This window comes from Castanea sativa, chromosome 2, assembly GCF_040712315.1.
Source record: "Castanea sativa cultivar Marrone di Chiusa Pesio chromosome 2, ASM4071231v1".
Taxonomy (NCBI): Eukaryota; Viridiplantae; Streptophyta; class Magnoliopsida; order Fagales; family Fagaceae; genus Castanea; species Castanea sativa.
The window spans coordinates 26510457-26532188 of record NC_134014.1 but is presented as its reverse complement, the minus strand read 5'-3'; the positions used below and the strand labels follow the sequence as shown (position 1 = coordinate 26532188).

The 21732-nt window shown below is 38.2% G+C and overlaps 2 protein-coding genes across 2 annotated transcripts; both read right to left on the bottom strand.

The window, feature by feature from the left end:
- Positions 1-6385: 6385 nt before the first annotated feature.
- LOC142625135 (uncharacterized) lies at positions 6386-7730 on the bottom strand. The gene is made up of 2 exons (XM_075798836.1): positions 7122-7730; positions 6386-6832 (listed from the first exon to the last, which is right to left on the bottom strand). Exons 1-2 carry the CDS (start codon positions 7728-7730, stop codon positions 6386-6388), a joined length of 1056 nt encoding a protein of 351 aa, XP_075654951.1.
- Positions 7731-20334: 12604 nt separating this feature from the next.
- LOC142625134 (uncharacterized) lies at positions 20335-20895 on the bottom strand. Its single transcript, XM_075798835.1, has one exon. The coding sequence runs from the start codon at positions 20893-20895 to the stop codon at positions 20335-20337; it is 561 nt and encodes a 186-aa protein (XP_075654950.1).
- Positions 20896-21732: the final 837 nt, after the last annotated feature.

Here is a 21732-nt window from a genome sequence, read left to right as displayed (position 1 = left end):
GTGACGCCCAAAACATTGAAGAGTGACTTCATCTTCAATCTCTTAAAGTATTTTTTGCCCCAGTTGATGTAGTAGTCTCATAATTAATTGCTTTTAAATTTGATGATTTTTCTACACAAACCCGATGGGCTATTTTGTTTATTGTTACTAATCTTGACTCAATTCTGTTTAAAATCCCAAGTTTCTTGATTTGTGGCTCTATCAACCTTTCATATGAAAGTCCATAAACTTTGAAATTTTAAATTAATAACATAAATCAAATTTATTTTTATGTCCTTCCCATTCTTCTCTCTCATTTTAGATAAAAAAAATTTCTTGGAGAATGATTATAATCTGTATGGCAGATTGCCTGTAGCTTTACACTGTTGTTGACTACAAGTATTCTTTACATAGGCTACCAATGGACTCTAATTAGTATCTTCACGTATTATATGAGGTTGGTTTCTTTTAAACCCTCTCCCTCCCTCTGTTTTGTGCCGTTGCAAACTTTTTTTTATTTATAAATAATGATTTTTGTTTGGTTACTGATGATGCAAGATGAAATCTCGGATTTGTATTAAAACACAAGAGCTATTTAGACCCCAAATTAAAAATTACGGCTCGGTTGATTTTACTCTAACTTATCTAAGTACAGAATAAGAGTAAATGAATCGCAAACAACCGATACTACTCTAGTGCATAAACATGAACAACAAACAATAAAAGTAAAGCACAAGAGTAATGGAAGAGATGCAAACACAAGATAATACAGCAATGTGTTATCAAAGAGGAAACCGAAGAACTCGACGAAAAACATCTCCGCCGCCCTCCAAGCGGTAATCAATCCACTAGAGAATAAAGTTGGAGTACACAAATAACAAAAGACCCTCCAAGCCTAGTCTACCCAATGTACTTGAGCCCTCCAAGCTCCTGCTACCAACGGACTTCACAGAGTTATGTCTTCTCTAGCTTTCCAGATCCCGCAATACGCCCGATTGCATCCGCCAAGCCACACCGACTTCTTTTGGCAAATCTCCAAAGCTTCTCAATCTCCAAAACACTCTCTATACTCTAAAAATGTGTGAGTTGTGTTTGGGTACAAATCTCCTCTCAAGGTATGACAATGGGAAAGGAAATGAGAAAAGGCTAGGATGATCTTTCACTAAGGATTAGTAGCTCTCTCTCTAAAAAATGGGTGTGTGTGTTGTAGAAAACCTATCTAGGGTTTTTCTCTCTGAATAGCCTCTCATACTTTTATGGGTAATGAGGGTATATATAATATGGGTGAAGGGTAAAAAAGTCACACTTAAAAATTCTCCAGGAAAAGAGTTTTACTGGTATCTCATGGGAAGGTCTTACCCACAAAATACTCATGAAATTGATAGTCTGGCACGACTCTTCAGCTTCCAGTCATGTGCTTCTCACATGCCCTTTTCGCAAGAACCCTTCTCACGAACTTCTCGTGAGCCAATCACGAAATGCATTGATCTTCAATTAAGCTTGAGTCTTCACCAACTTAATACTAAACCCAATACAATAAAACCCCACAAAATACAAGGAGCAAATACAATATTTTTTTTCATGGAATAAAGCCAACATAAAACATAGTTGTTAATCACAACTTTACACAAGAAATTAGCAGTTAAGCTCCTCGTCGTAATGGATGGACGAAGCTGTGATTGGGATCGTCTCTGTTGGAGGAAAACCTGCAAAATAAACTAGGTGAAAGAGTAACATGCCGGTGTGGCATTAGCCAAACCGCCTCCGATGCTTAAGTTAGTAAGGGAGAAAGATTTAAGAGAATAGACTAGAGACTGATTTTTGTAGAGTATTTGTGTGCACCTTTAACTTCTGTGTTTTCTCTTTTATAGTTGTGTACCTCATTAATAGGCAATGAATAGCTGTATTTATGCTTAACGGTTAGTGCGTTACAAAATTTTTGTCTGAAGTTCACAGCTCACTTTGTGGTTGTTGCTCCATCCGTTACACTTTGTCATCAATGAGCGTAATAAATGCGTAACATCTTCTCTTGGTTAATGACGATCTTAGCTTAATAACGGTCATAAATTTTTGACTCATCAATTGCCCCTTATTTGAATTTTCGCCTATTAGACGAGATGAAAACATAGTTGTCTAACACTTCATATTCCATGTAATGCACATTTATGACGAATTGATGTTTGATTCGTTGATAGCCACATGTACGGTCAGGATGTGTCTGATGTGCAGACTTTTCTCGGCTTTCCCACGCACATCTTGGCCGCTTATTTCGCATTTTTCCCTCCTGTTTCCTTTTCTTTGTAATGTTTCCTTGTTCAGTTGGCATTTTAGGGTTTGTCTCTTCTTCAAGCTTTCTTTTTCAGTTCTACATTTCTCGGTAAGTGCTTCATGCTCCTCTTTTTTTTTTTTGTTCTTCCATTGTAAATTACTCTTCTGTTAGAGTCGATTGTCCCTCAGTAGCTTTTCTTTTTGCTTGCTTAGGTTGTTTGCTTGAGGTTGTAGAGGGAGAATGCCTCAAGTAGGTTAGTTTCTTTATGGGGGAAGACCATCCGTATAGGTTTGTCCTTTCCTCTTTATTTCCTCTGGTTTCATGTTCTGCTAGAGTGGCTAGGTCTCTAAAAATGTCTGGGGAGGTTAGGTCTAGTGAGTTGGAAATGGGTTTATCCTCGTCTGATGATCATAAGGTTCCCAAGGTTACTTCCCCCTCTGCTCTTTATAAAACTTGGAACGTTCCATGTGCCATCTTAGGAAAAGATGAGTAGCGAATCAAGGATAGGTTTCAATTTCCTGATTCAGTTAGAATTAGGATTCCAAGTGACGAGGATAGGGCCCGTCACTCTTATGCTAATGAAGTCTGTTTCTACGAGGCATATTTCACTAGCGGTCTTCGTCTTCCTGTTCACCCTTTTGTTAGGGAACTTATTGCGTATTTGCACCTTGCTTTGGCACAATTGGTGCCTAATTCTTGGTGAATCGTCATTTCTTGTATGGTGGTGTGGATGTCCGCCAATGATGGAGATGTCATCAAGAAAGAAAAATTTCTTTACTTTTACTGTCTGAGAAAGTCCAAAGACCCTGGCTACTACGAATTTAAGCCGTGGGATAGGGTTTCTAGGTTAATACTTGACTAACCATCCTCCCTCCGAAATTGGAAACCAAACTTCTTCTTTGTCTGGGGCAATGGTTGGAAGTTTGTCCCTAGTGAGGACCTGGACAAAGTCCCCAAGTTTTTTCGTAGTTGGGGAACCCCTGTGTCTGGTGCGTCTTTCTCGTCTATTCTTTCTGTTATTTATTTGCTCTTCATGAGTGACAATGATATGTAATACACTTGCTTTTTGCAGTTCCGCAACGCCCTCGTCTGAAGAAAAGATATCACAGTCGTGTTGAGAAGGTGAAAGAATACTTGGAGACCATTAAAGATTTTGACAAACTTGTTTCTCCCCAATCACTATTCCTTCATTTTCTGGGTCCAGAACTGCCTAGTAAGGTTCAGAAAAATCTTGAAGTTATGAAAAAGAGTGAGTGTTCCATCTTTTTTTTTTTTTTTTATAGTTTCTCTTTCCTTTCAAGAATGACGACTAGGTTCAGTAAGCAAAAGTTGGCCGAAGCTCAAGAGAAGAAGGCCAAAGGCGGCCTCATCAGTGGCCTCTAGTGGAGGAAACGTTCGAAGATAGGTGATGCCTCTAAAGACGACCCTGTTATGACTCCTCCCTCTGCCCTTTCACTTGCTAAGCGTCCCGCCTTCCCTACCTTATCTTTGGAGGTGATTGCTTCAGGGAAGGAAACCAAGAAGAAGAAAAAGGTTGCTGGCAAGTCTTTTCTCCCAACTTTTTGGGATGATGCCGATGCTGCTGCCCTGAAGGCTCACGAGGCGCTCTTTGTGGACGGCCTAAGTCCTTTGATGGTGAAGTCGTCCAGTGAAGTGATCTCGTCTCATATTCAAAAGCTCGTGCAAGTATATTTTGATAATGTAGGTTACTTTTTCTTTTTTACTTTGCTTTCGCTAAGAGAGATTTTTTGTAGGCTTTGGGAAAGTCCTTGTTCGTCTCTGGGAAGCTTCTAGATTTGGAGAAGAGGGTGGCCATGTTTGAGCCTATGATCAAATTCCTCTCTGCTGAGAATGAAACGCTTAAGAACAAGGTTGTCATCCTTACCGTCAAAGCTAAGAATGACAAAGAACGTGTGGCAGCTTTGGAGAAGAGTCTTCAAGTGGAAAAGGACTTTTGCAAGCTAAAAGACAAACAGATGGGTGATTTGCAATTAAAGCTACAAAAAGCTGGGGCTACGGCAGTGCAGGAGTTCAAGGACTCCGACTCCTACTCAGACGAGCTGTGTGAGTATTATGTGGAGCATCACCCGAATTTGGACCTCTCTGGCCTTGTTATGGGTGAGGTTGAGAAGGAACTACTGAATGATTTTCCTTCTGAGGCCACAACTGAAAATGTGATGGAAAAGGCCACAACTACAACTAATGTGATGGGAGAGGCCATGACCATAGCTCTTGCAGATTCGGTTTTGTTAGCTCCTCAGGAACAGTAACTTTTTTTTTAGTTGTTATTTTATTTTATTGTAAGATGAAAACAATATCTTTCATGGGCTTGTTGTTTTGAGCACTTCTTCTGAACAATTTCTTTAGGCACGTGTGTTTTGGGCAATAACTTTCTTTCTGACAATGACAACTCTTTTTATGAACTGTTGACATATAACTTTTTATAAGTAAATCTTTGCTGTGTTCGTATGATGACTGTGGTTGTGTTTGGGATACCTTCATGCTTTAGTTGTGTTTGAAATAATTTTTTCATGCTTTCATTGAGTCATGTTTGAATGACGATGGTAACAGCTTTTTTACATTCAACTGTGCTTGAACAACTTTTTGTTGAGTCGTATTTAAATGATGATTTCAATTGTATTTAGACAAATTTTTTTATGTTTGGCTATGTTTGAACAACTTTTTATTGTGTCACGTTTGAATTACGATTTCAGTTGTGTTTAAACAACTCTTTTATGTTTAGCTGTGTTTGAACAACTTTCTATTGAATCATGTTTGAATGATGATGTTAGTTGTGTTTGAATAACTTTTTATGTTTAGCTGTGTTTGAACAGTTTTTTATTGAGTCATGTTTGAATGATGATGTTAGATGTGTTTGAACAACTTTTTATGTTTAGCTATATTTGAACAACTTTTATTGAGTCATGTTTGAATGATAATGTTACTTGTAACAACTTTTTATGTTTAGCTATGTTTGAACAGTTTTTTATGTTTAGTTATGTTTGAACAACTTTTGTTGAGTCATAATTGAAGGACGATGTTAGTTGTGTTTGAACAACTTTTATGTTTAGTTGTGTTTGAACAGCTTTTTATGTTTAGCAGTATTTGAACAACTTCTTGTTAAGTCATGTTTGAATGATGATGTTACGCTGTACATATGACTTAGAGTCATGCTATTAGAGTGTCTTTAGGTTAACCATTTTTTTATTCGTTCATGTTGGAATGACTATCATAATAGTTGTGTATAAACAACTTTTCATTTAGTCGACTTTGATAGTTGTGTATTAATAACTTTGATGGCTATGATGATGTTGGCTATGTATAAACAGCTCTTGATTTGGAGTGATAATGACGGAGATTCTTGGGACGTCTCCCAAGAATGACCTTCTAAATATTACATATGCTTTTATTGGTAAATAATTCATGGATGATTATTGATAAATATGCATGGATAATGCTCTTGGGTGTCATTGATCTATGAATGACAAAAATAATAACTGATGTACATATTGAGATGAAGATTGGGCATCTTAAAATGTAAAAGATTGCTTACTGGTAGTACTTCTTCAAATGTTCTCTGTTCCAAGGTTGAGGCAACTCCTAGTCGTCTAAAGACTTTAGGTAGTAGGAGTCTTCCCTAGAGTAACAGATTACTTTGTAGGGGCCTTCCCAGGCTGGTCCCAGTTTCCTTAGGATGGGTCTTTCGTTGCTTGTGATGTTTTCTTGAGGATGAGGTCTCCTGTGTTGAACCTTCTTACCTTGACTTTTCTGTTGTAGTATCTGGCCATTGCTTCCTTATGTTTGACCATTCGCTTCCCGACTTCCTCTCTGACTTCATCAATTAGATCCAAGTTGCTGTTAAGCTCCTGTTGGTTCTTCTAACCTTCATAGGTTTTGACTTGGAGGCTCGTTAGTCGCACTTCCACTGGTATGACGGCTTCAGTGCCAAATGTTAGTCTAAATGATGTTTCTCCTATTGGAACTCTTATGGTCATCCTATATGCCCAAAGGACATTTGGTAGTTCTTTAAACCATGCCCCCTTTGCCCCCTCAGGCCAAGTTTTGATAATTTTGGTAGTATCCTGCTCTAAGTGTCATTCTTGCTAAAGACCTTGCTTCGGTATGATTTCCACAAATTCATTCGTGTATCTCGTGGAGCACATAATTCATTTCTTCTAAGTTAGTAAATCTTAAGTATGGGAGTGAATAACCTCGTTTGTACAGTATATCGTCAATAATGACAAAGCGGGCTGCTCTGATTTGTATCTTCCTTGCCTCCGTTTTATCTTCTGGGAGCCATTCTTCTTTCAAATAATGGACGATAGGAGTCATCCACTCTTCTTGCTCTTTTATCTTTAGAACCTGCTCACCTTCTATGCTTGGTTGCCCCCTTATCTCTATACATAGCTCAGATGGCACATTGTAGTCGTCTGACAAGGTCAAGCTGGCTAGGAAGTCAACTTCTATGTTTTTGGCCCGAGGGATTTGCACAAAGTCTAGGCTGTCAAAGTGCTGCGAGAGTTGTTCGACGATCTTCAGGTACTTCTGTATTCTCTCTTCTTTAGTTTCATAATCTCCCTTCGCCTGTCCAATTATGAGCTGAAAATCAGCTTGGGTGATAAGATTCTATGCTCCAAGAGCTTTTGCTAGACTTAATCCTATTAGCAATGCTTAATACTTAGTCTCATTATTCATTACAGAGAATTGTAGTTTAATTGCATATTTCAATGTTTCTTTTTCTGGAGATATGAGCACTATTACTGCCCCTCCTTCTTTCTTCATGGCAGACCTATCTGTTTGAATTGTCCATGTTTCCATGGGGAGTTCTTCCTTGTAGGGGTAGGTGAATTCTGTGAATGAAGTCCGCTAGTACTTGTGCTTTGATTGTTGCTCGAGGCCAATATTTGATGTCGAGTTGGCCTAGTTCGATTGCCCATGGGATGAGTTGTCCTGCTGCATCTATCTTGTTCATCGTCTTTCTTATTGGTTGGTTTATCATAACGACGATGGAGTGTGATTGGAAGTAAGGACGAAGTTTCCTAGAAACGACCACTAATGCGAAAGCTATCTTTTCCATCCTTGGGTAATTTGCCTCTACTCCCTGGAATGCCTGGCTAGTATAGTAGACCGGCTTCTGGACATTTTCTTCTTCTCTGATCAGTGTCGAACTTACTGCAGTATTAGACACTGCTAAGTAGAGGTACAGTTCTTCTCCCATCACGGAGGGACTTAGCAATGGTGGCTTCGTCAGATACTCTTTTAATTTTGCAAGGGCTTCTTCACATTCGTCAGTCCACTGAAAGTTCTTTTTAAAGACCTTAAAGAATGGCATGCACTCATCCGTTGCCCTGGAGATGAATCTGTTTAGAGCCGTGACTTTTCTTGTCAAGCTCTTAACCTTCTTCACTATTTTTGATAATTTGAGCTCGATTATTGCCTTTACTTTGTCTAGATTTGCCTCTATGCCTCGTTGGGACACCATGAATCCTAAGAATTTCCCTGAAGAAACACAAAAACACACTTTGCAGGGTTTAATTTCAAGTTGTACTTATGTAGTGTGCTAAAGGTTTCTTTTAGATCATCCAAGTGGTTGGCTTCGTCCTTGCTTTTCACCAGCATATCGTCCACGTATACTTCCACATTCCTTCCAATTTTATGAGAGAACATGCGGTTCACCTATCTTTGGTATGCGGTCCTTGCATTCTTCAATCCAAAAGGCATAACTTTGTAGCAGCACAACCCTTGGCTAGTGACGAACGAGGTCTTCTCTTGATCTTTTTTGTCCATAAAGATTTGGTTGTATCCAGAAAATGCATCCATGAAACTTGAGAGCTTGTGTCCAGCAGTTGAGTTTACCAGTTGATCAATCCTTGACAAAGGGAAGCTATCCTTCAGGCAGGCCTAGTTCAAGTCTATGAAAGCAACGCACATCCTCCATTTGCCATTGCTTTTTTTTTTTACCATTACCATGTTTGCTAGCCAATCTGGGTAGAAGACTTCCCTGATGAAACCAGCTTCCAGTAGCTTCTTTACTTCTTCAGTTACTGCTCTATTACGCTATGGTGCAAATATTCTTTGCTTCGACTACAGAGGTTTGCATTCTAGGTTGACGATGATGTATGATCTTCCTATCAATCCTAGGCATATCCTCGTGTTTCCACGCAAACACATCTTGGTTTGCCCTCAAGAGGGAAACCATCTTCTCTTTTTCTAAAGTCAAAAGTGCTGATACTATTTTCAATACTTTTGACGAATCTTCTAGGATGACTTTAACTTCTTGTAGTGTTTCTGACAGTACGGAGATGGGCTCTGGTTCATTGATCACCCACATGTGGTTCTCCCCAAATGTTAAGGCAGCTTGGTAGCACTCTCTTGCCATAACTTGATCTCCTCTTATTTCTCCTACCTCATGGGCTGTTGGGAATTTCACCTTCAAGTAATATGTTGACATTGCTGTTTTTAGCCTATTGAGTGTAGGCCTTCCCAAGATGATGTTGTATGTTGAGGAGCAGTCAACTATGAGGAAATCAATTTCCTTGGTGATTTGTGCTAGGTAAGTGTCTGCAATCATGGTTAGAGTGATGATGTCCCTGTGGACGATTCTATCCCCAGTGAAACTCACCAGAGGAGAGGTGAAAGGCCTAATCCTTCTCTTGTCCAGTTTCATCTACTGAAACGCAAGTAAATAGATGATGTCTGCTGAGCTTTCGTTGTCAATAAATACCCAGTGAATGTTGAATTCTTATACTCTGAGCATGATTACTAGTGGATCGTCATGGGGTTGTCTAATGCTACAACCATCTCTCTCTGAGAAGACGATATCAGGTTCGTCACTCTTTGGCATTTTCATTGGAGGGAGCCGTGAATGGACACTATTTATTTATTTCTCATGAGCTTTTTTCAAGGACTTCAGCATTCCGCCTGCCATTAATCCTTCTGAGATTGTCTCTATCTCCCCTGCAGGAGATTTGCTATCTCCCTTGCAGGAGATTTGCTATCTCCTACTTCTCAATTTTTGTCTTTATCGTCCTTCCGTTGGTACCTGTAGGGCTCCGTTTTCCTGACATACTTCTGTAACTTCCCTTGCCGGATTAAAGTCTCCACCTGGTCTTTTAAATGTCTACACTCGTCGGTGCAATACCCATGGTCCTAGTGGAATCTACAGTACTTGTTCTTGTCTCTTCTTTCTACTAGAACACTGATTAGCTTCGGCCATTGCAGGGAGGGATCGTCCCTTATCTGCATTAATACTTGCTTAATTGGCATTGTTAGAAGGGTAAAGTTAGTGAACTTTGGACTCTTATCTGGAAGTTCCTTCTTTTTTTCCTATGGTTTGCTCAACACTTCGTGCCTCCTTCTTCTTATCGCAATTGCTGCTTATTCCTTCATCTCTCTTCCTCTTTCCTTTCATTTCTTTTGCAAGCATCGCATCTTCTGCATTCATATATTTCTGAGCCTTTCGAAGTAATTCCACGAACTGTTTTTGTTGGGCTTTTGGTGATGGAGAAGAAAAAATCTCTGGGTAGCAACCTTGCTTAGAAAGTTGTTAGGATGACTTGATCTTTAGCTTCATCTACTTGAAGTAGCTTCTAATTGAATCGAGTTATGTACTGTCTTAGTGACTCTCCTTCTGCCTGTTGAATGTTGAGGACGTGGCCAGTTGGCTTCTTGTGTCTTTGCCCCCTAATGAAATGACTAACAAAACCTTTGTTGAATTGTTCAAAATTTGCAATAGTTCTTAGGGGTATCTTGCTGAACCATACTCTGACTACTCTTTTTAGCGTCGTTGGGAATGCCCTGCACATCAACTCGTCTAGGGTCATCTGCATCAGCATCAGTGTCTTGAATGATTCAATATGATCCAAGAGATCCTTAGAACTATCACATGATTCCAATTGTGGGAGACGGAATTTCGGTGGGAGGGGACGGTTTAGTACTTCAGTGGTGAATGGTGAGTCCGTCTTTCAAATCATCCCATCCGAATTCTCCCTGCCTTTGTCCTTCATGGCACTTCTTAATTCGTCCTTCTCCTTCCTTATGTTGCAAAGCTCATTCTCCACCCTGGAGGAATCTCCTCCTGAGGTCTTGTCTCGCTTGTTGGCTTGGGAGTTTGGTTCTTCATTGTAGTTTTCAACTGTTCACTGAAGTTCTACATTTTGGGATTCCATTATCTTTCGCAACTCTTTATTCTGGCGAGTTAGCTCTTCCACATTAGCCTGGAGGGCCTGGATTTATTGTTGTTGCACAGCTTCTAGCTATTGTGCAGCCTCTAACTCCATCTTGTATTTCAAGGAACTCTTTTGTCACTAGGAAATGTGGCCTGAATGATTAGCAATTCTCACAGACGGCGCCAAACTGATGATGCAAGAAATCAGCAGTTGAGCTCCTCGTCGTAGTGCATGAACGAAGCTGTGATTAGGGTTGTCTTTGTTGGAGGAAAACTTGCAAAATGAACTGGGTGGAAGAGTAACACGTTGGTGTGGCGTTAGCCAAACTGCATCTGATGCTTAAGTCAGTAAGGGAGAAAGATTTTAGAGAGAATAGACTAGAAAGTGATTTTTGTAGAGTATTTGTGTGTACCTTTAACTTCTGTTTTTTTCTCTTTTATAGTTGTGTGCCTCACTAATGGCCAATGAATAGCTGTATTTATGCTCAATTGCTAGTGCATTACCAAATCTTTGTCTGAAGTTCACAACTCACACTGTGGTCGTTGCTCCGTCCATTACGGTTTGTCATCAATGAAGAAGAATGGTTAATGACGATCTTAGCTTAATGACGGTCATAAATTTCTGACTCATCAGTTACTAAGAAGCAATAGAATGCATTTGAATGGTTTTTGGTTTTTATTTAGATTGGTTAGGATATGGGCATCTTCTTTAAATAGCTGTTTGGGTTCCCCCCTCCCCCGCCCCCCAAAAAAATAAAAGGTTTTATATGGTTGCTAAAGGAAACCAAGGAATGTAGTTGCTAAAGTTAATCTTTCAAATTAGAATCTCAAATTAATTACATTGTTGGCTATCTTGATGCTAGGAAACAACAAATTTGAAAGTCTTTTTTGGATGTCACGAAAGTGGTGAAGAAAGAGAAGAAATATTTAAATTTTTTTGACATTATTATATTGTATGCATGAGATCTCTTTTATCATTCTCTCAAAGTTTTACACTGTACTACTAAAATATGTGGTGATTATTGACAACATCATTGGCATTGGGAAAACGCCAATTTGACTTTGAAAATATATAACAAACTCTTGGAGAAAAGACACCATTGTCTAATCCTTTAAGCAATATAGGTTCTAATTCAAAAGTGGTTTGCATATTCCAGTCATTTTGAAAGGGTGTTGGTGATTTTGCTTTAAATTATTGGGACAATTATTATAATTGAAGGGGTTGTTGATATTTCCTAGAAGTATGAAAGGTTTGTTTTATCATTGATAAAAGGTAGATAACTCCATTAAATTATGATCCTACGTCATGGAGGAAATGAGAACAAGAAGACAAACATCTCATGTTTTGTTGATAAGGTTAAGGTTCTTGCTTAGTTTCTAGCTTACCCATTGCTACTTTAATAAAATCATCTTCTGTTAGTGATGAGTTTCACGCACACAGTTGCAGAACCAGTTCAGGACTATATGGTGTTAATGTTCACTTACACAATGACAAAACAATAAACCATAGAAACATGGACTAATATGCAAATGGACGAATGTCTATGTACAATGACAGATTTGCTACAAAATGTTCATAACCTAGTTTCTACCTTAGTTAGCTGCTCTTTTGTTTGGGTTAGGCGATCTTGTAATGTTCCTGCACATACTGTTGCGAAGGTAGCTTTAAATTCTATTTGTTCCTTTTGTCTTGACCATGATAATCAGCCAATGCCCCTAAGGCTTTCTTGTATGGTAGATTTTCTTGCTATTTCTTCCATTTTTTAATGTTATTGAAGTGTATCAACAAAAAAAAATGTTTGACTTGCATTGATAATACCTACTCTTTATTGAGGACCAAAATGCAACAAGGAAACGAATCCTTTAAGAGAAACCCTAGAAGACCCTGAGAAGGACGTGGACAGCTTAAAAGACCCAGAGAAGGACATGGGCAACCTAGAAGATAGAACAAACCACTCACATGTATCCTTGAAAGAAGGAAAGATTCGTTAGATGTCCTGTTGAAATCAAGAAGCAGAGAGAAGTGAAAGGGACAAGTAGAACCGAGGGATCTTGGTCAGGACAAAGGACATTAAGCAAAGAGGAAGGTTAAGAGCCTTTTCGGATACATCATTAGCAAGAGGGAATTTGTCCCAATTTTTGAAAAAGGCCAAACCAAGAAAAGTCAACGTCAAGGCCCTAGGACCTTGATGTGTCCTTTTAAAGCCTTGAGAAGAGGACCTTGGCTGACACATGGGAAAGCCAAGGTGTATGTTCAGATTCTGTTAGGAATGCTATAAGCATATGGATAATAATTGTTGTATTGAGATTTAGTTAGTTACAATTCCAAGCATGTTAATCACATTTAGCATATGTTGGAATTATTAATGCACATGAGAAATAATAGAACCAATAGGATGAGGCCACGTGGGCCAATGAGATTAGAGCTAGTCTCCTATATATATATATATATAAATGATTGTAATTCAATATTAGATATCAATGGAAGAATAAACCAATTTCTTAGTGCATCAGTACATCTCTCTCTCTCTTAATCTCTCTCTTTCTCTATAGAGGGTGATTACCTCAAATTAAGTCAATTTCCTTACAATTCTCATTAATCCCCCTATAATTCCTATCCATCCCTATTAGGAACCATCGAATTCCTAACATTTGGTATCAGAGTTGTCAATCTTGATATGGACTAATATGACCGAAGAGAACTTTGGAAAGAATTACGACAAATGGTGAACAAAGTTTAAGAGGATGTCAAGACTTTGTATGAATCTCACAATACCGTTTTAGAAAGGTCAAAGCCTTGACTAAATCTAACAAGGTCATGAATGAAGAGCTCTAAAGATTGCAAGAGGGTCTCGAGAACATAACGGAAGAAGAGTTACAAGAATCTACTATGATCTATATCTTTTGTGACTAAATCACATACTATGCATCTCACGGGCTATATGATAATATCCAATATTCATGTTACCATTATTTTAGATAATAATAAAAATAACTTTATTAATCACAACATAATGTCATACATAGCATCATACAATAGGATTTAAGAGCACTAATCCTAACATTTTCAATCTTCAAGGTCTCATTGGTTCTTTGAACTTTGGAACGTTCTTGTATCCTCAAGACCTCATTTGATTTTAGATTTGGATCACCGACACTTAGATTGTCAATTCTTGAATCATAGACTCTTGAACGGGAGCTTCCATTGGTACATTAAGAATTAGTTCTTGGGAGATCATCATCACATTTTTTGTTAGTTCTTTGGACTGAACTTCAAGGGCAACGTGTACGTATATCATCATCCACTTTGACACAAAAATCAACTTCCTGGCTTGCAAAAATAGCAGTAGATTCTTGGAACTTGATTTGTTCTTCGAGTTTCATTGAATCAATAGATTGTAACTTCTCTTCCGTCACAAGTTCTTTGTAAACTAAGAATTATAGTTCGTAGTCAGTAATGAAATTGGGCATTTCATCTACGAAGACTATAACATATTAACTAAGATAATTTATCTTGATCATGGAAGTGGAGACTTCTAGTTGACACGTTGATATGTTTTAAGAATTAAGACATATTGAACTGGATAGCTGTGAGATTTATTATTCTCCTAACGACTGTCAAATAAATAATAAATCTCATTACTCTATTTACATGAACTCTTAATCTTGAGAGGATAATGGACCTGATCATGAAGTGTATGTTACTTTGATATATCAAGAGTGAGATCTAAAGTCACGATCAAAGTATCAGTATGTTGGATAGCCACATTTAGTGTTGATGGAACATATATTCTTAAGATGGAATTCATAATCTCTTAACGGAGATACAAAATATTCCTTGGAGATACAAAATATTCATTTGAGATAAGTTTAATGAGTTTGGTTATTCAGAGTGTTAAGCCTAACCACTTTAGTAAGAAGTTTCTAAAGTATATATTTATGAAATTGGATTTCATAAATATATGATAAATGACTTAAATGATTAAATCGGGTACTCAAAGATTAAAGATGTAGTAATCTTCAAAATGACAGTTTATTTTCATGACTTTGTATTACTACAAATATTTTATGAAGGGTTGCATGTACAATAAAGTTTTGGGATATAATTTATAAATAAGGCCTAGAGTGCAATTATATTTATATAGTAGTATCAAATATAATTAATGGTAACTTTGGACTTGTTAAGAGTTGACAGAAGCCCAAGACCCATTGGAACTAGAGTCTTATTTGTTCCCTTTTGTCCCATTCCAAGTCACACACTAAAACCCAATTGGGAAGACCCAAAAGGCCATCCCAATTAGATAATCAGTTAGATACAAAAGGAGAAATATACAGAATTTTAGAAGTGGACATCACTTGTGAAATGGTGTGTATGTGAGTGAAAGCCACTCTCTATTCTCCTTTGAAAACTGATTGAGAGACCACACTTCTTGGGCGTAAAGTGGAATTGGAGTGAAGATTAAAAGCGTTCCCAAATACTTCTGATATTTTGTTTTGAATTTCACCATACCAAAGCATGTTCTTTTGTTCTTAAATTCTGAAATTTACATAGTGCATGTTATCAACCATGAATGAAGTAGATTCATTCATGTTCCGCTGCGTGTATTTGTATGAGATACAAATCTGTTATTCCATGTGTTTTTCCAACAGAAAAACCATTGAAGGCTTAAGAATTCGAGCAAAATTTGAAGATCTACGAAGAAGAAACCTTCATGTGCATGGGACCACTTGTCAAAGAGAAATGCATAAATATGGTGATCAAAATGTCACTAAAGTGTAGACACTCGATTTTGCACCCATGATTTAATTAAAGAAGATGATTAGTTTCAAAAGCATTTTTCTTTGCACCAAAATGTCTTCCTCTTCAAATGGACCCTCTTTTCTTATTTTCCATGGCAAGAAATATGATGTCACATTTGATTGGAATGAAAAGGAGGGGCTTCTTCAAGACCCCAAGACCTATGCTCCATATCTTTACATGGATATCAATGTGAGTTTTTCTTTGGTTTCTTTGATTGGAAAAAAGTTGTTTCATATTTCATTGAAAGTTTGATGGTGAGACATTGTCATTTTGTTGTGTGTTCTTGTTGAAATTTGGGGCATTACATAATTGATCATGTTGTAATGTTGGCTTTGGAGGATTTTTGAAATGTTTTTTTTTTGTAGTGTAATTTGGACAATGTTGATGGTTTATGGAATTTTGACAATGTTGGTAATTTTTGATGTGGTTGGAGGAATTTTGTTTGGGTTTTGGGGGCATTGGCTTTGTGAAAAATTTGTGTTGTAAGCTTGCATGAACATATTCATGATGCATGTGGGAAATTTGGTTGGCATGCATAAATTTTGTTTCATGTACATGACAAAATTTTGTAGGCATGTGTATGGACAAAATTTTGTGGAAATGGAAGGATTTTAATGGGCATGAGATTTTGGTTATGGACAAATTTTGTGATGTTTAGTCATGGAACATTTTATGGTTATGCTTTTGAATATGTGGGGATTTATTTGTGCATGGGCATGAACATGTGGAAAACTTTTTTTCGATGACTATTTTGGGTATGCGGAAAAAGAAATTTTTAATTGTGCAAGGTTATGGGAAAATATTTGGTAGTTGTACATGGGTATGTGAAAAAAATTTGTTTGTGGTAAAATTTTGGTGGGGAATTGATTTTTTTGGTCATGAGAATTTTTTTTGGACATGTGGTTTTGGTCATGAGAATTTTTTTTTGGACATGTGGTTTTGATCATGAGAATTTTTTGACATGTGGTTTTGGCCATGAGAAATTTTTGGACATGTGATTTTTGTCATGGGCTGATGAGCCAAATTTTTGTGTTGCAAAGCCTCAAGAGTCGAGGTAGTCTCCAAATGTTGAAAAGCATGTGGGAAGCATTGTCTCCTAACATAAAAAATATCATTAATGACACGGGCTTTGGCACCTTCTTTGAAACTTTACTAAAACAAGAGACTTATGAATACAAGGACCTTCAGTTACTCCTTACCTTGGCAGAATGCTTCTGGGACACCACATGTACTTTCCATTTCCCGGGCATTGGTGAGGTAATGTTAACACCTTACGACTTTTCCGTCATCACTAGCCTGAAATTAGGTGTTGAAAGAATCCATGTCCATGACTCCCTTACTCCAAATGAAATCAAGCAACTCCTAGGCGTAGTGCCTTCCAAAATGAAGAGTAAAAATGTTCCTTTGTCGTGGCTGTGGGAAAATATTTCAAAATGTGATACTGTGGCTAGGGGTACTCGCATGTTCATGCTTCTTTTCATTGGAACGTTCTTGTGTCCAGACCTAGGTAGTAAAGTGAATCTGCATTATTTATGGAGCTTGAGAAACATTGAGCAAATCAAGAATTATGACTGGGGTGATATGGCTTATGCTACCCTTTTGCATTTCATGACTCAACTTTCCAAGCCCAGCCTTTTAAGCTTGGGTATGGCTCCATTTGTATGGCAGGTAAGGTTTGGAATTTTCGGCTATGTGTGGGTTTAGAAAAATTATTCTGGCTATGTGGTAAGGGTGTTGTGAATTTTCTTTTTTTTAGGTCTGGATGTACAAGTATTTTAGAGTTGGTCTTGCAATTCGGAAGGAGGTTAATGGTATTTTTCCTAGGTTCCTCTGGTGGTTGCCAAATATGTTTATCAGTGCCCTCCAAGCGTTCCTTGGAAATTTGGTACTTAATGATTGACAATTTGACTGCTGATGATGTGAGTCCTTCTTGCCCCTTTTTTTTGTGTGCGGGATCTTTAGTGTTTGATTATGGTTTGGTCTTTTCTCATTCTGGGTTCCTTTGTGATTTTTCAGTTGTGTTTGGATCCTTGGGCTGGATGTGAGGAGTATGCGAAGTGTGAGCAGGCTTTGAAGCTGAATGGTTGTCAGGCATTGTTTGAATGTGGGCTTGGAAGGTATTGGTAACTTAGTGATCGGGTGTTGCCCCAAGTTTAACGTACATATCCTCCTACAACCATTCTAGTTCCTCCTTATCCCTCCGTCCGGTTGGCTGACCTTCTGACTAATGAAGAGATTGCTCAGGCCCATGCGGGCTACATTGTTCCAGGAACAGCAAGAACTTATTTTGAATTTGTTCGAACTCATCTGCAACGTTGCTTGGCTGGCATATCAGTACTTTTTTTTCCCTATCTTGAAGTCAAACTTTCACCTTGTATAGTCCTTTCCATATTTCTGCTTGGTGACAATATTTACATGTTGGATTTTTTAGGCTCTATCCTCTGAAGGGGAGGAAGAGGGAGATGAAGAGGAAAAGATTCCCTCTCCTCACCATGCTGGTAACTCTTCGAGTTCTTTCATGGAGACCTATCCCTATTTTCCGACATGGCAGTATGATGTGATGAATCCTGATGGAACGTATAGTTCCATGCCTTTGGATAGGCCAAAGCATACTCCAAATGTCCCTTGGCCCAATCTAGTGTGTTCTTGCACTTTTATTTCTTTGTCCTTATTTCTTCCTAGCTTATTGAATGGCTCATGATTTGGCGGATTTGTGCTTCAGGTTGATGTTGATCTTGTTAAGGAAAGCATGCGAATGATTGGATGCTTGTAGTCATTGGCTCGTACCCAGTCTTCCTAATATATGCTTAATGATGCGAATTAGGTATGCAATGATGCTTTTTGAGTGTCTTTTGCTTGGATCTTTCTTGATGATGGAATTGTCACTTGATTTTGCTGACTTTCAGGCACATCGAATGGAAGCTGCTGATTTTACCAAAAGAACTCTGGAGGAAAGCATCAAGAATCTTGAACTAGAGAATCGTTATAATGATCCTCGATTTTATGCAAGCCAAGAGGGAAATACTAAAGGCCGTTCCTCTAGAGGTGGATCAAGGAGGTCTTTTTGCAGGCAAACCCGGAGTCCTTAGACAATCTTGTATCAATTTCCATGTTTAGCTCTTTGTCGTTGGAATGGCCTTGACCATGGAGAAACTTTAACCGAGACAAGTTTAGAGTTCACCTGATGAGGTCTTGTGGTGCCGAATTAAACTTATCTTGATTGACTCTGATGGAATCTGCACTTACTTGAATGAGGCGAAGTCGAATGCCTCTAGTTTAAAAAATGAATACACGGTTTTTTTTTTTTTGAAATCTTAACAATGATGATTTTTTTTTTTGAAATGATGGTGATGTTTTTTTTTTTTTTTTTGAAAACGAATGAGGCATGGTCTAATGCCTTTAGTTTGGGACAATGATTTTGATTTTGATTTTTTTTTTAAAACAATGATGCAAGTGATGATTTAAAAAAAAAAAAAAAAAAACAAATGGGTTAGGCATATCAGAATGCCCCAATTTAATAAATAAAAAAAATTTTTAGTGTTTAATGGTCTAGAAAAATGTCTGAAAGCACAAAATCGCATGGAATTGCATGAATAAGTGATGGCAGAGCTAGGTGACATTTGGCACTTGAGGAGTGCCATTCGACACTTTTAGAGTGCCGAATGGCACCTGGTCATGCCCTCACGCTTACATTATGGTGGGCCAACTCCTCATACTTTTTGGACGCGTGTTTTGCGTTTTCGGGATTTTTGAAAAATATTTTCTTCGTTTATGCTCATGAAACACTCTCCTACTTAACTACAAACTCTAAGAAATCTATTTAAACCTGACCAAATACTGATGTAGCTTATTTTAGTAATCTTCACTGCAAAAACTCTCTGCATAAAAGTTAGCAAAACACAATATTCACACACAAAAGTCATCCATGGCTAGCAATCACAATTTTTCTTAGTCAACAATTCATGATATCAATACATGGATTCGTAGCTTTGATTTCAGTACCAAAACCAATTTTACAGCCTACAAATTAGAGGGAATTAAGGCTCTGGGGAATGCCAAAATCAAGAGGGATTTCCTTCATGCTGCTATGAAATTCTGGGATCCTGAAGATCATTTGTTCTGGTTTAAAACTGCTGGATTTTGTCCGACAATTGAAGAATTTTTTGCTATCCTGGGCTATGATCTAAGCAAAAAACCTGTAGTGGTTTATTGTGATCCCAGGCATAGATAGTCTTTGTCTGATGCTCTCGGTCTTCCTACTTCCATCACTAGTATGGTTAAAGGACATATGGTAAATCTTCATGCAGTTGTCTCAAGACTGATTAACAAATGCACTTATGGAGTGACTGATAATATGCATAAAAATTTTGGCTTGGCCCTATGCTTCGTGGGAAAATTTTCGCTTTGTTCTGGAAGACACGGTTTTGTGGATGCTCGAGCCATAAGTGTTGTGAGGCAAACTAAGGATGGTGACAATCCTATTCCTTTGATCTTGGCAAAAACCCTTCTAGGATTAGATTTTGTGTTTCAGGGTGGAGAATCTCAACACTTTCTTGGGAGTCCCTTGACTTTGCAGATATGGCAGATGAGGCGACTAGACATGATTGCCAAGTATAAAATTATTAATTATGGTCCTAACAGTTTTCCAAGCAGGATTGTCATCAAAACTGAGTGCTAAACTGAGAGTGATTGGGTGAAGTTTTTGAGCAAGAAATCTAGTTCTTCAATTCAATGGGACTGTTATTGGTGAAAGTGTCCACCCCCTCTACTTCGGTCTCCAAGATCAGATCACATCTTCATTGTTGGATTGCGGAAGGCCACTTTCTATAAGGCAAATAGACTATTGAGGCAGTTTCAATATAAGCAAGGAATGCCAGGTGGAAAAAGAAGAAGACGTTTCACTCCTGTAGACACAAATCCTACTTTTATAAAGAGTATGTTGTTGGGCTTGGAGATGGCCGACCGAGTAGACCAGTCTTTTGTCAAGGTTCACTTTCACAAGATGACTAAAGAATACTCTGACTAGTTGGTGGACAAGATTGTTGACAAGGAAGTTGAGAGGGTTGCTATGAGAAAACAGTTTCTTAAAGATAACCGGGAAAGACATGATGAAGACAACTATGAGTTTAAAAGAAGGGACAAGGATGATGTCATGGTATGCAATGGCATGGGTGGCATATGCTTCAGGTATCCATGGACTTGGCATTGATGACATTTTCGAACTTGAGCTGCACAGTCGGCTTTCATAGTGGTCCGGTAATAGCGTTGTCTCATTATCTTCCTTAATAGCATGTGTACATTCATATGTGGCCCATAGCTTGATTGATGAACCTTTTCAATTATTTGTTGTGCCTCCTTAGCAGTTACACAAAGGAGGTGAATTCCATCATATGATCTTTTGTAAAGCCATTCGCCACAAATAATGTAATTAATGGACAAATTTCGGATGGTCAATTGGTCATTCTTGTCTGCAGATGGTGGATATGTCCCATCTTTGAGGTATTGTAAGATATCTAAATACCATATGCCTTCCCCATTCTTTTCTTCATCTTCTTCTATTGTCATGCAATAAGCTGGTTCCTCTTTTTGTTCCACCACTATCGGTCTTGTTTCATCTTCTTTAGGCCCATTCATCATGGATGCCATTGTTGCTAAAGCATTTGCAATCTGATTCTGCATCCTTGGCACATATTGGTATTGGACCTTGTTGAATTTTGAGACCCACTTCTAAAGACATTCATGATAAGGCACCAACCTTTCTTCTTTGATCTTCAATTTATTTTGAATCTAGGAGATTATCAAGGCTGAGTCACCATATACTTCTAATTCTTTCACTCCAAGGCCTAGGGCTGCTCGTAACCCTATGATGCAGGCTTCATATTTAGTGGCATTGTTGGTGGCAGGAAAGTTGAGTCTGCCAGAAAATGGGATGTGTGTCCCTTTTGGGGAAATTTAAAGAACTCCAATACCATTCCCATTTTGGATTTGTTGCTCCATCGAAGTACATCTTCCAGGATTCTACCTCAATTCCCATAATATCTTCATCCTAGAAATCTCCTTGGATCTCCTCAGCTTCTTCTGGTGAACAATAGGCTAAGTGATTAGCAATTGCCCCCCCCTTCACAGATTTCTAAGTCACATACTTGATATCAAATTTTGACAAAAGCAAAACCCATTTAGCTGTCTTTCCATCTTGTACAGGCTTCCATTAAGTACTTCAAAGAATCCATTCTTGCAATGAGCAAGACCTTGTAAGCAAGCATATAATGTTTGAGTTTACGGGTTGCCCATATAAGTGCTACACATGTCTTCTCTAAGGGTGAATATTTTTCTTCATAAGGCAACATCTTCTTACTGATGTAGTAGATCGCATTCTCCTTTCTAGTCTCCTTTACGTATTGAGCAAGTAAAACCCCTTATTATTGTATCTGTTGTGGTGAGAGGCAACAATAATAGCTTTTCAAGTACCGGCGGGACGAATATTGATGGTTTCATCAGATAATTCTTGATCTTCTC

Excerpts from the sequence above, each read along its gene's own strand:
- LOC142625135 (XM_075798836.1), bottom strand. The coding sequence starts at position 7,730 with ATGGTGTCCCAACGAGGCATAGAGGCAAATCTAGACAAAGTAAAGGCA. Across the intron at positions 6,833-7,121 it reads GAGCAACAATCAAAGCACAA|GCGAAGGGAGATTATGAAAC; the intron begins GTACTAGCGGAC and ends ATAATTGGACAG.
- LOC142625134 (XM_075798835.1), bottom strand. The coding sequence starts at position 20,895 with ATGCAGAATCAGATTGCAAATGCTTTAGCAACAATGGCATCCATGATG.